We start from the raw sequence: 12,675 nt of genomic DNA on the forward strand, positions 1-12,675 counted from the left end.
CTCCTGCCGCAACATTCGCTTCTGGAGCAATTGTGTGGCTGCTTGTACCACCCTGCACCCCTGACTTGTCGTCCAAACTACTCCCAAATTATCATGGCCCCTACCGCGTCGTGGAGCGGACTTCCCGCGTAAACTACGTCATTGAACCTTTTACGCTGCAAGGCGACCGTCGTCGACGTGGACGTGATGTTGTCTACGTAGACCACCTCAAGCCGTACTTCGACCCTCTTGTCCCCACCTGTTAGATCGCCAGGATGGCTCCACCTTTCTCGACGGGGGCAATTGTAATGAAGAAAGGAAGAGAATGACACCCCGATCATCATCAAGAGCGGAGGGCACGAGATCGGCGCTCGAACACCATCATCTTGTTCTCCCTGCGTACTGTTCCGAGCTACCGCCCGTTTGTTGGACTGGTCCGATAAAGCTCCTTGCAGGTAGGCTAAAGTACAGTGATCATACCGCCGTATTCACAAACCAAACTTATACTTATGCTTATGACTTAAGTCAGTGAACAGCCCTTAACGCGTTTCAAGAACCAACCTTGTACTTATCGCAGAACTTTTCTCGTACTTATGGTCATGATAAGTAAGGCTCGGTTAAGGTAACCTCTGACCTACCTTAACGCTCCCTTGTATACAAACAAAATGGCGGCGATGGACGACTTCGAGGAGTTTGTGGGCTACCTGGATCGCCACGAAGAAATATCGACTGGAGCAGCCTTCGAATACGCATCGCCGCCGCGTCGAGTAGTCAGGGATCGTTTAAATCCGATGGAGCTTTACAACGACGACGCGTTTTTGTGCCGATTCCGCTTCAGCAAAAGTGCCGTGCAGCAGCTGCTCGCAATGCTGCCTCTGCGGGAACACACCGACGGACGTGGGTTCCCTGTGCCGCCTCTCCTGCAGCTCCTTATAACACTGCGGTTCTATGGAGCAGGCACATTTCAAATTGTGACCGGGGACCTCGTAAATGTTTCGCAGCCGACGGTCTCCCGGGTCATCGAGCGCGTATCTACCATGATCGCGAGAAGCCTGTTCACTGCGCTTGTGAAATTCCCTGCCGCTGCAGAAGTGAGCGGTGTGATGAGCGAATTTTATAAGTTAGGAACGTTTCCCGGTGTCAGCGGGTGCATTGACTGCACCCATGTGCCGATTAAGAGCCCTGGTGGTGACCACGCCGAGGTTTATCGCAACCGAAAAGGATACTTTTCGATAAATGTTCAAGTGAGTGCCCATTTCAAATACCGAAACGCTAACAGAAGCGGTACAGAATGCCGCTGGTAGTACGACTCTGTATGTAACAGACATAACACCAAGTAAACCACCAGAATCATTTACGCCGCGGTTTCACACCGCCAGTGTACATCTGTGCAACGACAGTTGTCGATGTTTCGAATTTGCTAACCCGAATCTGCACCAACGTTTTGCCCCTCATTAAAATGCAAGTGCCGTGACCAGCACTTTGAACCGGCAACGTTTTCCTCAGCGTCGTTCCGATGAAATCACAGCGCCGCCAGTATATAACCCTTTATGTTTTCACCCAGTATAATCTCGATTGTGTGTGTATTTTTAGGGACATAAAAAAATATCAGTAGGTTATTAACCTCAATGTAACGGAATGTAATGAGAACAAGCACGCCTGAAAATTCGGCAAGGGTACATATAATTGCTAAAGTCAACTTTGTCAGAATACAGTGCTGTTATGCGGCGAAGATTGCGTCATGAAATTTGGGGAAGCATATGCACGCGTTCGTTAATTATTCACGCTGCACGCGTTCGTTAATTATTCACGCTCGCACGTACCGCAGATCACACGAAGACTCGGCTCTTCGGATCACCAAGCGCGTTACAAGCGGTTCGCAAAATCTGAAATTTAGCACGTTGTTAAGCTAATGTACGTGGGCCGGGACGACTCAAAAATTCGTATCGAACATGATCATGTAATCAGATTCCACTGCATAACTCTATCACAGAGCTACACTATTACGAGAACAGGATTATTGGAGCACCCGCTTTTGTTTTACCACTCTGGTTTCAACAAGTGTATTCGCGCATTTTGCACAATCAATATAACCATTACTGTGGGGCTTTACAGTAATGCTCATACTTAACTAATGACAAAAAAAGTCAACCAGTCTGTCGGTTATGAATGTGACGCCACCATAAAATGCTTACCTGTACAGAATTTTCTCTATGTGCAAGTACATTTTGGATACCTACCGCCCTTATTAATGAAAGTTGCTGTTTTGCAGGGCATCATGGGCCCTGACCTACAATTTTATGATGTAGTGGCCAGCTGGCCAGGGTCTGCCCATGATAGCAGAATTTTCGACAGCAGCCGTGCAAGAGTGCTCTACGAGACTGGTGTCGTCCCCGGGATTCTTCTCGGAGATATGGGCTATGCCTGCAGGCCATACCTCATGACTCCACTCAAGGATCCTGACCAAGGCAGCCCAGAGTACAGGCAAGCTAGCTAATTTCTATGAGGCAGTGCTGCAGATTATCAGAATTATTTTGAAGAAGAAAGTGTCCTGCAAAAATGGTCGAAAAGCTTCTTGCATGCAAAGCAACATATTTGAACGTACAAGACTAGACAAAAGCCAACACAGAATTGAAACACTTTTTATTTGCTCATTTTTAATAATGTTCCCGCAATTCATTTCAAAAGATCATCGCCGAAAGGCAAAATGCATCAAAGAAAGAAAGACAAAGCACTGTTCATATTACATCAAGAGCAATTGATCGCCTCTCTTTCTGGTAATGTTTTCACGGCAAAGAAAAAATATAGCAGCTATTTTTTTCAGGTACAACAAGTCACAAGCAAAAACACGAAACAGTGTGGAACGTGTGTTCGGCATATGGAAGAGGAGGTTTCCGTGCCTTCAGATGAAGCTGCAAGTTCAAACAAACACTACACTTGTAGTTATCACTGCATGTGCGGCGCTTCACAACCTCAGCAGAATTCTGCGTGACCCATGCCCTCCCGATGTACAGCCCCTCACTGCACCCAGTGTTCACCAACCTGCACCAACATTTCCGAATGGACAGCCACAGACCGCAGTACAAGATTCCAGTGGGTTTAGAACCCGTGCTCGTATTATTGCCGATTATTTCTCGTAAATCTATATAAACTCCGCATTCACTTTAGATTACTCTTTAATTAAAAAGGACAAAAATAGGCAGGTAGGTAGGTTGAACTGGTGGTGCATTCAGCGATTCAGTACGTTCATTTCCGGGCAAACAACTGTAGTGTTATGTTCTTGCATGCCTCCTCATGGAACGTAAGCGGGGATGCGCTCTTTTTGTGCTGCCCCAAATCTATCGGCAATCTACGCAGACGGTTTAAACGGGGGAAAAGTTTCCCGGCTCTTGTAGCATGTGTAGTGAACTTCATCAGCGCAGCATACGCACGCTACTCGTAACCGGACGGTCCGTTTCTCTCTGTCCGCGAGAGAAGGGGGAGTGCAGCGTCCTGGCGTGCGCCAGCTTTCCAACACATGCATACTTTAAACTTGCACTGTGTTATGGTAGCTGCATGCAGGCTGTTTCACAACACATGTGCGAATAGAAAATTCATGGTGCTTTGCGACGAAACTGGCATCAAGGGTGGGAGATAAACATGCACCTTCCATTCAGCGTGCTAACACGAAGGAGCTAGCAGTAAATCAAAATCCAGGTTTGGGTGACTTTATGTATTCATACCGTCTTCCAAGACCAGTTACCATCTGTCTATCTGCACCCGTCCCGTCTATGTGTGTTCGTTGCCCCGACCTTCTCGCGCTGCATTTAGAAAGCCTGCTAGCAGCAAGTCATCCTCTCACTCATTCTGTGGCCATATACAGTAACTACGTAGGCCAAACTGCAGGGCTGGCTGTAGCACACGTGCTGCACGCCCATAACATGTATCAAGCTAACCTGCACTTGGTACAGTTGACGACAGGTTTTTTGGACGCTCAAGGGACCGCGAAAATGTCAGAAAAATCAGGCAGTCCGAAAAAACAAATGTGCCCCCCAAAAACTCAATTTATTGCTTACTATTGAGTCAGAGGCTGGAAAAAGTGATTGATCTTCTGAACCATGCTTCGCTTGCGTGCAAGCAGGTCCGCCTGAATTTTGGCAAGAGCTGTCGTGTCGCCATAAGCCGACGAAAGAGTTGCGACCGCTTGCATCAGCTAAGCTTAGGTCGACTGCGCTGCTGCATGCGAGTCATCGTCGCTCTCGGACTTTGCAAGCACTTGGCGAATGATTTATTCATCCGTGAGCCCGGCGCACAGTTCCAACTCGCTGTCCACGTCCGTGAACTCCGAAAACGAAATGGTCGAGGGAATTTTGACGCCTGCAGTGCGAAAGTTGTCGATGAGGTGCTCACTGCCAGACAGCTGCTCGACGACACTATCCTCGTCCAAGAAAGCCGAGTTTCCATTCAACACAAATCCCGCGTGGTGGAAGCAGTTTCGCAGCGTTGTGGGTGGCCACCGACTTCCACGCATCAGCGAGCATGCTGAGTGCTCCAAACAAATCAACAGAGTAGGCTTTTCCACTGTCGAGGCACAACGCCACACACGAAAGCAAGCGTGACCGATACTTCACCTTCAGGTTACGTATCACGCCTTGGTTGATCGGCTGTAGGATACTTGTCGTGTTTGGGGGTAAGAACTCGACTCACACAGACTTCGAGAGAGAGAAAAAAATGATTTTTTTTCTCGATATCTCCCACAGACTTTCGTTCCACTGAAACTACGCAAGTTGTTTATGTGCCCGTGTGCAGCCCAGTTGTCGACAAACAACAAAACTTTGCGGCCTTCTAGATCAAATTTATGATCTAGTTTTCTCACATAGCTTTCAAAAACCTGCTGTATTATCCATGCCTTCTTGTTCGCCTCATACAAGACAGACAGGTACTTTACACCTTTAAAGCACCTCGGAGCTTTCGACTTGCCGATGATGAGCATTGGCAGTTTTTCTGTCCCCGACATATTGCTGCCTACCAAAACAGTAACTCGTTCCTTACTGTGTTTTCCACCATGGAAAGGGTCTTCTCTGGCATAAGCTTTAAAAAAAAAGTCCGGTCTCGCCGCAATTGAATATGTCGTCTGGCGAGTACTCCCGTAAGAACGACTGCAGCTTTTCACAGCGGTAGTCCGCAACAACGCTCAGGTCAACAGCTGCACTTTCGCCACACAGTTTCATAAAATTGAGATCAGCACGCTTTTTGAAGTTTCAGCCAGCGATCGCTGACCTTAAATCCCTCAATGCTCATCTGAAGTGCCATCGTCTCGGCTTTCTGTTTGAGGAGGGGACCGGAGACGGATTTGCTTGCCACTGTTGACTTCAGCCAAACAAGAAGGGCCTCCTCGAGCTTTCGATAGGTGCCTTGGCTTACATTTTTCTGCCAACACCCAGTAGACTTTCCCGCTGCCTCCAAAATCTTTTGCTTGTTTTTCATGTAGTCCGAAAGAGTATGTTTGGAAATTTTAAACTCTTTTGCGACATCTGCCTGTGATCGGCCACCTTCGACGAACTTGATGATTGCCACTTTCTTCGCCATCGGCATTGTGGCGTACTTGCCTCAATTCATCGGAATTCTCGAGGCCGACAACATAGATTTCTTCTCCATTGTGAATTAGCATGCTTGGCTAAGCAGTACACACAGCGCAGTCGTCGGGAAGTTGTCACACCGACTTTGTTGAGTGCTGCCACGTTGTACGAAAAAATAAAGTTCCGTAAACAGCGTCTTGAAGCACTGAAGCCGATTCAGTCAAATGCGAGCCACAGTAGCTTGCTACTGCTAAGCTTGTCAACACCCTGCAAACACAAACAGGCAATCGAAGGAACAAAGGGAAAAAAAGCATTGCGTTACGGCAGTGAAGCTGTTGCGGAAGCTGCTAGCATATAGCCTCAACCCAGCGTCCGAGTAGCAGAGGAACCACCATGCAAGACCGGCACCGGTTTCGAAACTACAGGATGAAAATATAAACAAACAAGATGGCAGCGACACAGCTCAAGATGCGCGGCAGTTGGCCCGGCTGACGCTTGGAAAGTCCAAAAAATCGAACAGCCCTCCCTAGAGTGTCTGAAATTTTAAGCCACATAATACATTGACTTTATGAGGTATGTCCTGGGGCTGGGAAAAAGTCCGAAAAATCAAGCATGTCCAAAAAATTAGGCATCCGAGAAATCAGTCGTCGACTGTGATTTGTTACTATTTCTTTGCATGTGTTCATGAATGCAAAAGCTTTTTTGGCAGATCAGCAATGCCATTGTAAACACACTTCACTTTTAATAGGTTTTTCTGCCATCACTGTTTTCCAAGCACTGTTGTTCTCGAGCGCTTGAATTTATTTCGCTTCACAGCAGACAACATTGTCGCGGCCACTGGTGTTCGTGCAAGCGTAGGCTGCACAGAACGCCGGCATGATTGGCCCACCACTTCAATTGATGCTGCGCACGTTGACTACCGCTCTACATACAAACAAAGGAATGCAGGGTCGAGCGAAGCAGATTATGACGCGACGCACGCAGAAACAAGCACGGTCAGGCATGGTCGCGTTGACTGCGAAGGAACGGAACACCAGTGTTGACGTCACCATGCCGCGGTTTCCCGTCTCCGCTGACATCGTCAGCGCGCAGTTATTGACGGGGGGGTGGAGCGACAGCGCAATTTTAGCCGACAATTACGTCACTCTTAAGTGAAAAGTCCCCCCCCCCCTCCAAATTTTACCTGCATGGTTTATAAGGTTCCCGCATCCGTATATGAGCGTCTTATTGAAGTCGGCACTCTTCAGCTTCCCTTTAATATGCAGTTGGCAGTTGTGCACCGATTATCATCAGCAACACAGCTTTGCTAGTTGTCGTATGCCTTTTCAACAATCTCCATCAATAGCACCTAACCGTTGGCAAATTCAAGACTGTTTACAACTTTTAAATATGCTGCTTCCCCACAAAGTGATCCTATGCACTTTGGCTGTTACGAATTCAAGGCCAGGAGCAGGAGCTACCTAACGTTGCTTTGTTTTTTACATGTGCAATGACATTAAAATTCCACACTAGAACATTTCAGCGATAAGTTGTCTTGTCCAATGGATTCAACGGAGTGAGACATGGTTATCGCATACAGAGCCTTTGAAATTGATGGTACAAAACATCATGCCTGTGTTTCTCAGGAGACTAGCATTAAAAATGTGATTGTTTGAACATTCGTGCACATAGCACAACAGAAATGTTATCAGCATGCTCTGCACAGAATGAAATAAACAGTACTCATTCTTGTTTCACATATTTCTCGACATGGTGGCTTCTGCTGCATTGAGATTCATGTATGTGTCAAGCTCTATGTAGCAGAAGATTTTGCCGTGACGTGTTACATGAACTACATCTAGATGCCGCTTTCATCCCTCGGCAGAATGCTTCTTGTTGAAGCCTCTTTCAAAAACATGCAACAAACAATGTGTCAAACAGATATGAATTAGATGAATTGTGTAAGGGCCTGTACTTGCTCAATCTGCCTTTTGCAGGTGGTCGGATGAGGGTGGATGACTGGCCAAATGCCTTGAAAAATGTGTTGACTTTTTGAGAAGTCTGACAAGGCAAGGCACGTGGAACACTAGTCAAAACATACACATGTGCTTTTCAAGGCGTCTAGCCAGCTGTCTACCCTTGTCTGCCTGCGTGCAGAGGATGGCGCAATGAGCAATTACAGTGCCTAAAATCCATGAAGTTTACCCGTGATGACCATGAGGTTCACATGAAGTTTACCATTTCTGAATGGCTGTGAAAGGCACCAACGTCTACAACTGCCATTTTTCAATATATTCATTTGTTGATGCTGCAAATAGAGTGTGAGGATCACAAGAGAGAGGGAGAAAGAGTACAAAGCTACAATGTACAAAATCTGAAAACACCCATGTACTTAGGCGCACGTTAAAGAACCCCAGGTGGTCCATATTCCCGGAGTGGCCCACTACGGCGTGCCTCGTAATCAGATTGTGGTTTTGGCATGTAAAGCCCCAGAATTTAATTTAATTTTCAGCTACAATGTAGGCAAACTGGCACTAATGCAGAGGCTATATGTTGGGCAGCTGTCTACCCTTGTCTACCTGCGTGCAGAGGATGGCGCAATGAGCAATTACAGGGCCTAAAATCCATGAAGTTTACCCGTGATGACCTTGAGCTTCACATGAAGTTTACCATTTCTGAATGGCTGTGAAAGGCACCAACGTCTACAACTGCCATTTTTCAATCTATTCATTTGTTGATGCTGCAAATACAGTGTGAGGATCACAAGAGAGAGAGAGAAAGAGTACAAAACTACAATGTACAAAATCTGAAAACACCCATGTACTTAGGCGCACGTTAAAGAACCCCAGGTGGTCCATATTCCCGGAGTGGCCCACTACGGCGTGCCTCGTAATCAGATTGTGGTTTTGGCACGTAAAGCCCCAGAATTTAATTTAATTTTCAGCTACAATGTAGGCAAACTGGCACTAATGCAGAGGCTATATGTTGGGCTGCTGAGCTCGAGGTTACATGTTTGACCCAAGCTGCGGTAGCTGATACATTCTGATGGTGGCAGAATTGCACAATGCCCATGTACTTTGATATACACGAAACATATATTACAAGACATACCGTATTTACTCGCATAATGATTGCACTCGCATAATGATCGCACCCCTGAATTTTGTCGACCAAATTCAACTTTTTCTTTCCTGTGTAATGACCGCACCCTGAACTTGTCGCAGCGATATGTCGTGTGCCAAGTCTAGCTAATGATGATCGCACTTACCTTCGGTCGAATGCTACGCAAACGATTCTTGAAAACATACCAAGAGGTCTGCATGCACCGAACATTCTTAAGCAGATGCGATCACTTTCTGCACTTCCATGAAAAAAAAAACTACAACCAAGCTTGCCTCGGCTTTATTTGTAGGCATCATAATGGATTTGGTCAACAGCAACAACATAAAGGGTGCCTTTTGATTCCTCTCGTCTGCACTCGTGGGCACGCAACAAATCGCGGGCGGCAACAATAGTGGCCACGTTTACGCTGATAAGTTAGAAATGTACCCTATTCATACGCCCATGCTTGTAACGCAGCTAAGATATTCGCCCACCCTTAGTGGAAACGTGCCATATTAGGATAACAGTGAAGACATATGTCGCAGTTTCCACAGCATGCCCGCTATGTGTTTCTGTGTCACTGGCAGCTAAGCGTGCCCATCTCTGTTTCTGTCCCCTCAAAGTGGACATGGCTATGTCGCAAACGTGCCGATATTAACATTATTCATTACTGATACGGAAGAAACCGTTTCAATGCGCGTAATGTACTCACAAGAAGAAAAATAATCGCGTTCAGCGCGTTCGGCTTGCTCCGCCGGCCGTCATTTTTGTTTCGGCGTCCCACACTGACAACGGCAGCCGCCTGCTTGTCCCCGTGCTGCAAATGCGGGATCAAAAAAAGTTTCTTTTCGTGGGAAATTTAACTCGTACAATGATCGCACCCCTGGATTTGCACCAATTTTTTTTTACAAAGAAGTGTGATTATGCGAGTAAATACGGCGTATGATCATATACGAAAACTTTTTCTTCTGCCTCACTCATTCTGTTTTTGCAGAACCTTCATTTTTAAGTCAATAAGGGCCTTCTTTGCTTTAAGATTTTCCATTATTTGTGCATGTTCTGCCTGCCTTTTCTGAAGTCTATCCTTGTGATCCTCACGAGCGAGTTCCATGCGAAGTGCATGGTCTTCACGAGTTAGCTTCATCTTGAGCCAGTGCTCTTTCCTTTTTCTTTGAGCATCTTTTGTGATTGAAGCAAGCCGAGCGCCAAGTTCGCTCCTCACAGCATCATCCCTTGTGCAGGATGACCGGCTTGCGTTTATCCGCCGGCGGGCTGTCGGCACTGGCGGCACAGCAGCTGGCGGTGCTGGAGCTGGTGGGCATGTAGCTAGGGGTGATGCTGGCTCTGGTACAAGCTGAGCAGTTTCAGCATCTGGTGGCGCTGCACACTGCGAAGCCGCTGCTTCGTCCTGGTTTTCAATGTCCCACTGCCAGGAGTCATCATACTCCATGTCGGCATCTGCAAAGTTATTGCAATCAGAGTTGACATTAGTGTCGTTTCCACAGTGCTTGTACCTTTTACAATCCACTTTTACGAGTGCGCTGTGAGCTATACAGACATTTTTGCCTTGCTACATAATGCACCGATGTTGAACAAAATACTGCACTGTACTTACTATTAGGACATACTAAAGAACTTGACACAATGTAAGCCCGTGAGCACACAACAATACAGCATGTTCCTGCTGGTGCATCCAGCTGAAGCAGGTTGAATGAAACGGTGACAGTAATAACTATGCGGTTGCATTCAAACTTTTGCATACAAGCCGCTCATCCTCATATTAGGACTCATTCTCTGTTTCATGGGCCATGAAAATAACTAAACCAATGGTGTCTATGCTGACAGTTATTTGCATCACAGGGTGGCTTTCTGTGTATATTGCTTGTTGACGGTACATAATAAACAGGAAATTATGGGCACTATTGCATGGGAAAAAGAGGCGCTTTGGAAACGCTGGAGAGGTTTGCCCAATAGCAAGTCTACCTGCTATGCCACACGCATGTGGCAACAAATGAAACACATGTATGACCACAAACACACAGCATAGGCACCCATGAACATACACAGCTAATCATATATCGAGTACACGACACAACATGGTCAATTTACAGTTATCTCCACAAGACATGGTGCCTCTCGTATGTTCAGAGCAGATAACATTATGACATCTCCTCTGGATCCAGACAGTGCAAGAGCATATCGATCCATGTGTACTGTACATTGCACACGTACAACTTTGGCGATGTAACCACTCCACTGTAAAAAAATAAGGGATTTCCGTTTGCAACACTGACATGAAAACAATGAAATAGTGCACAAATGCAACTGCAAAAACCAGTTTTGGAAGCCTTTGAGACAAAACCAATGACTGCATCATTCCTCGTTATAGTGTCCATTATACCAAACCATAAATAAAACCCTTGCTGCACTGCTCCAACCTCATCACCATGATGCCCAAAAGTAATGTCAGCACTTCGACATTAAAAAGTAGCTTAGTTTCTTGCAATACTGCTGTGTCAAATGCGTAATACAGAACGAGTTGTTCATTAGCCACCTGCAATGCCTCATTTGGTGCCTTTCTGTACTAGCAAATCTAGTTTCCTAAATAATTAGTCCAGATATAATATTGCACATAAACTCATACTCACCATCTGCATCAGTGCTTCGTCCCGGCTGTGACGAAGCCAGCAGTGCTGCTACAGCTGGCGTCGGCTCTGTGCCAGGGCCAGAGCAGTCGCTGTCAAATGGATTGACAAGGCGTGTGGCCATGTCAGTTGCCACTTCACCGACCCTGAGCAACTCGTCATTCATGTGGCGTCCTGCCGGGGCGCCACCACCTTTGAAAAGCAAATATCAACGTTAGCAAAATAACGATACCTCTTCAGTTTCACCGCTTCGAAAATACTGGCAGAAACATATGAACACATCATGATGTAGCTTAAGTCATTTTGGAGCCCTGCTAGCTGAGCACAAAGGAAATACAGACACAGGTCGCCGTGCTCACACGCACATAGCACCAGGCATATGCTAATGAACTGCAACTGTGCCCAAGTTTTCCTTGCCCCTGGTATTTCATTACAGCACACGACAAGCCTACACACAAAGCTAGTCGATGGCGTTCGCCCAAGGACTGCATTAGCACGCTTTGCAAACAAATAAGGTAGCGTTTCTTTCACAGCAAGACGTCCTTTGAGGTAGCAAACGACGCCTTCAAGAAACCAAAACATGAGCAAATTTGCCGGTCGTGCAAGTGTGTCGTGGAAAACAAACATGCGTAGGCACATCCTTTGTTTGCCTGCATGTTACGATCAAGCAAGTTTACTGCAACGTTATTTTTGGCGATGAATTTATTATGTCCTCGCCACTGTTCCGTATGCACACGCACAAGCTGTTGCAGAGTGCGCTAGAAATCAGCTGTAGCGATGGCTCCCCGTGCTTTCATCAAATATATATACAAGCAAGATGCAGAAATTTCGGCACATGAGGAATAATGCTCACCTGTTTTGAATATCTTCCGCGTGTCTTCGGCTTTGGCACGGCGCCACATTTCTTTGAGATTGTCCCAGCACTTCTTTAATTGCTTGGACGTTCGTGGACGGACGTTGTGCCGACTGTTAAATTCGTCGGCCAACTTTTCCCAGGTCTTCTTCTTTGCGTTGATCGACACCGCGTCACTCCATTTACACTCAAGCACATCGCGGTGCCTCTCCATCAGGTCCATCAGGATGGTACGCTCTTCGTCCGTGAAGTTAATTTTGCGCCGCTCCATTCTCAACGCGGTTTACCAAAAAAAGATAATACTACGACTATTTAAACAACTAAACTGATAAAAAATGAGTAAAATAATGCACAGCTAATTATCAATAAGCAAGAAAAGGCGAAGGAAGTAATAACAAGGCAAAACAACACGGACGAACGAAATACAAACACAACACGGACAAAACCAATCTGGAGAAGACGGTACAAAAACGTGCGCTGCGTCGAGTGGTTTAGACCAAGGTGGCCAGACGTAAATGGCGGACTCACCAAAAACGGCGAGCGTTTCATCAAGTTTTAT

The 12,675-nt window shown here is 46.4% G+C and overlaps 2 protein-coding genes across 2 annotated transcripts; one reads left to right on the forward strand and one right to left on the reverse strand.

Moving 5' to 3' along the window:
• The first annotated feature begins 644 nt into the window (after positions 1-644).
• LOC135914165 (putative nuclease HARBI1) lies at positions 645-7,535 on the forward strand. The gene is made up of 3 exons (XM_070528516.1): positions 645-1,223; positions 2,252-2,463; positions 7,514-7,535. Exons 1-3 carry the CDS (start codon positions 645-647, stop codon positions 7,533-7,535), a joined length of 813 nt encoding a protein of 270 aa, XP_070384617.1.
• A 527-nt stretch (positions 7,536-8,062) lies between these two features.
• On the reverse strand, positions 8,063-12,387 carry LOC135914164 (myb-related transcription factor, partner of profilin-like). The gene is made up of 4 exons (XM_065446905.1): positions 12,117-12,387; positions 11,267-11,455; positions 9,841-10,076; positions 8,063-8,095 (listed from the first exon to the last, which is right to left on the reverse strand). Exons 1-4 carry the CDS (start codon positions 12,385-12,387, stop codon positions 8,063-8,065), a joined length of 729 nt encoding a protein of 242 aa, XP_065302977.1.
• Positions 12,388-12,675: the final 288 nt, after the last annotated feature.

The sequence above is a fragment of the Dermacentor albipictus genome, unplaced genomic scaffold, assembly GCF_038994185.2.
Source record: "Dermacentor albipictus isolate Rhodes 1998 colony unplaced genomic scaffold, USDA_Dalb.pri_finalv2 scaffold_12, whole genome shotgun sequence".
Classification (NCBI taxonomy): Eukaryota; Metazoa; Arthropoda; class Arachnida; order Ixodida; family Ixodidae; genus Dermacentor; species Dermacentor albipictus.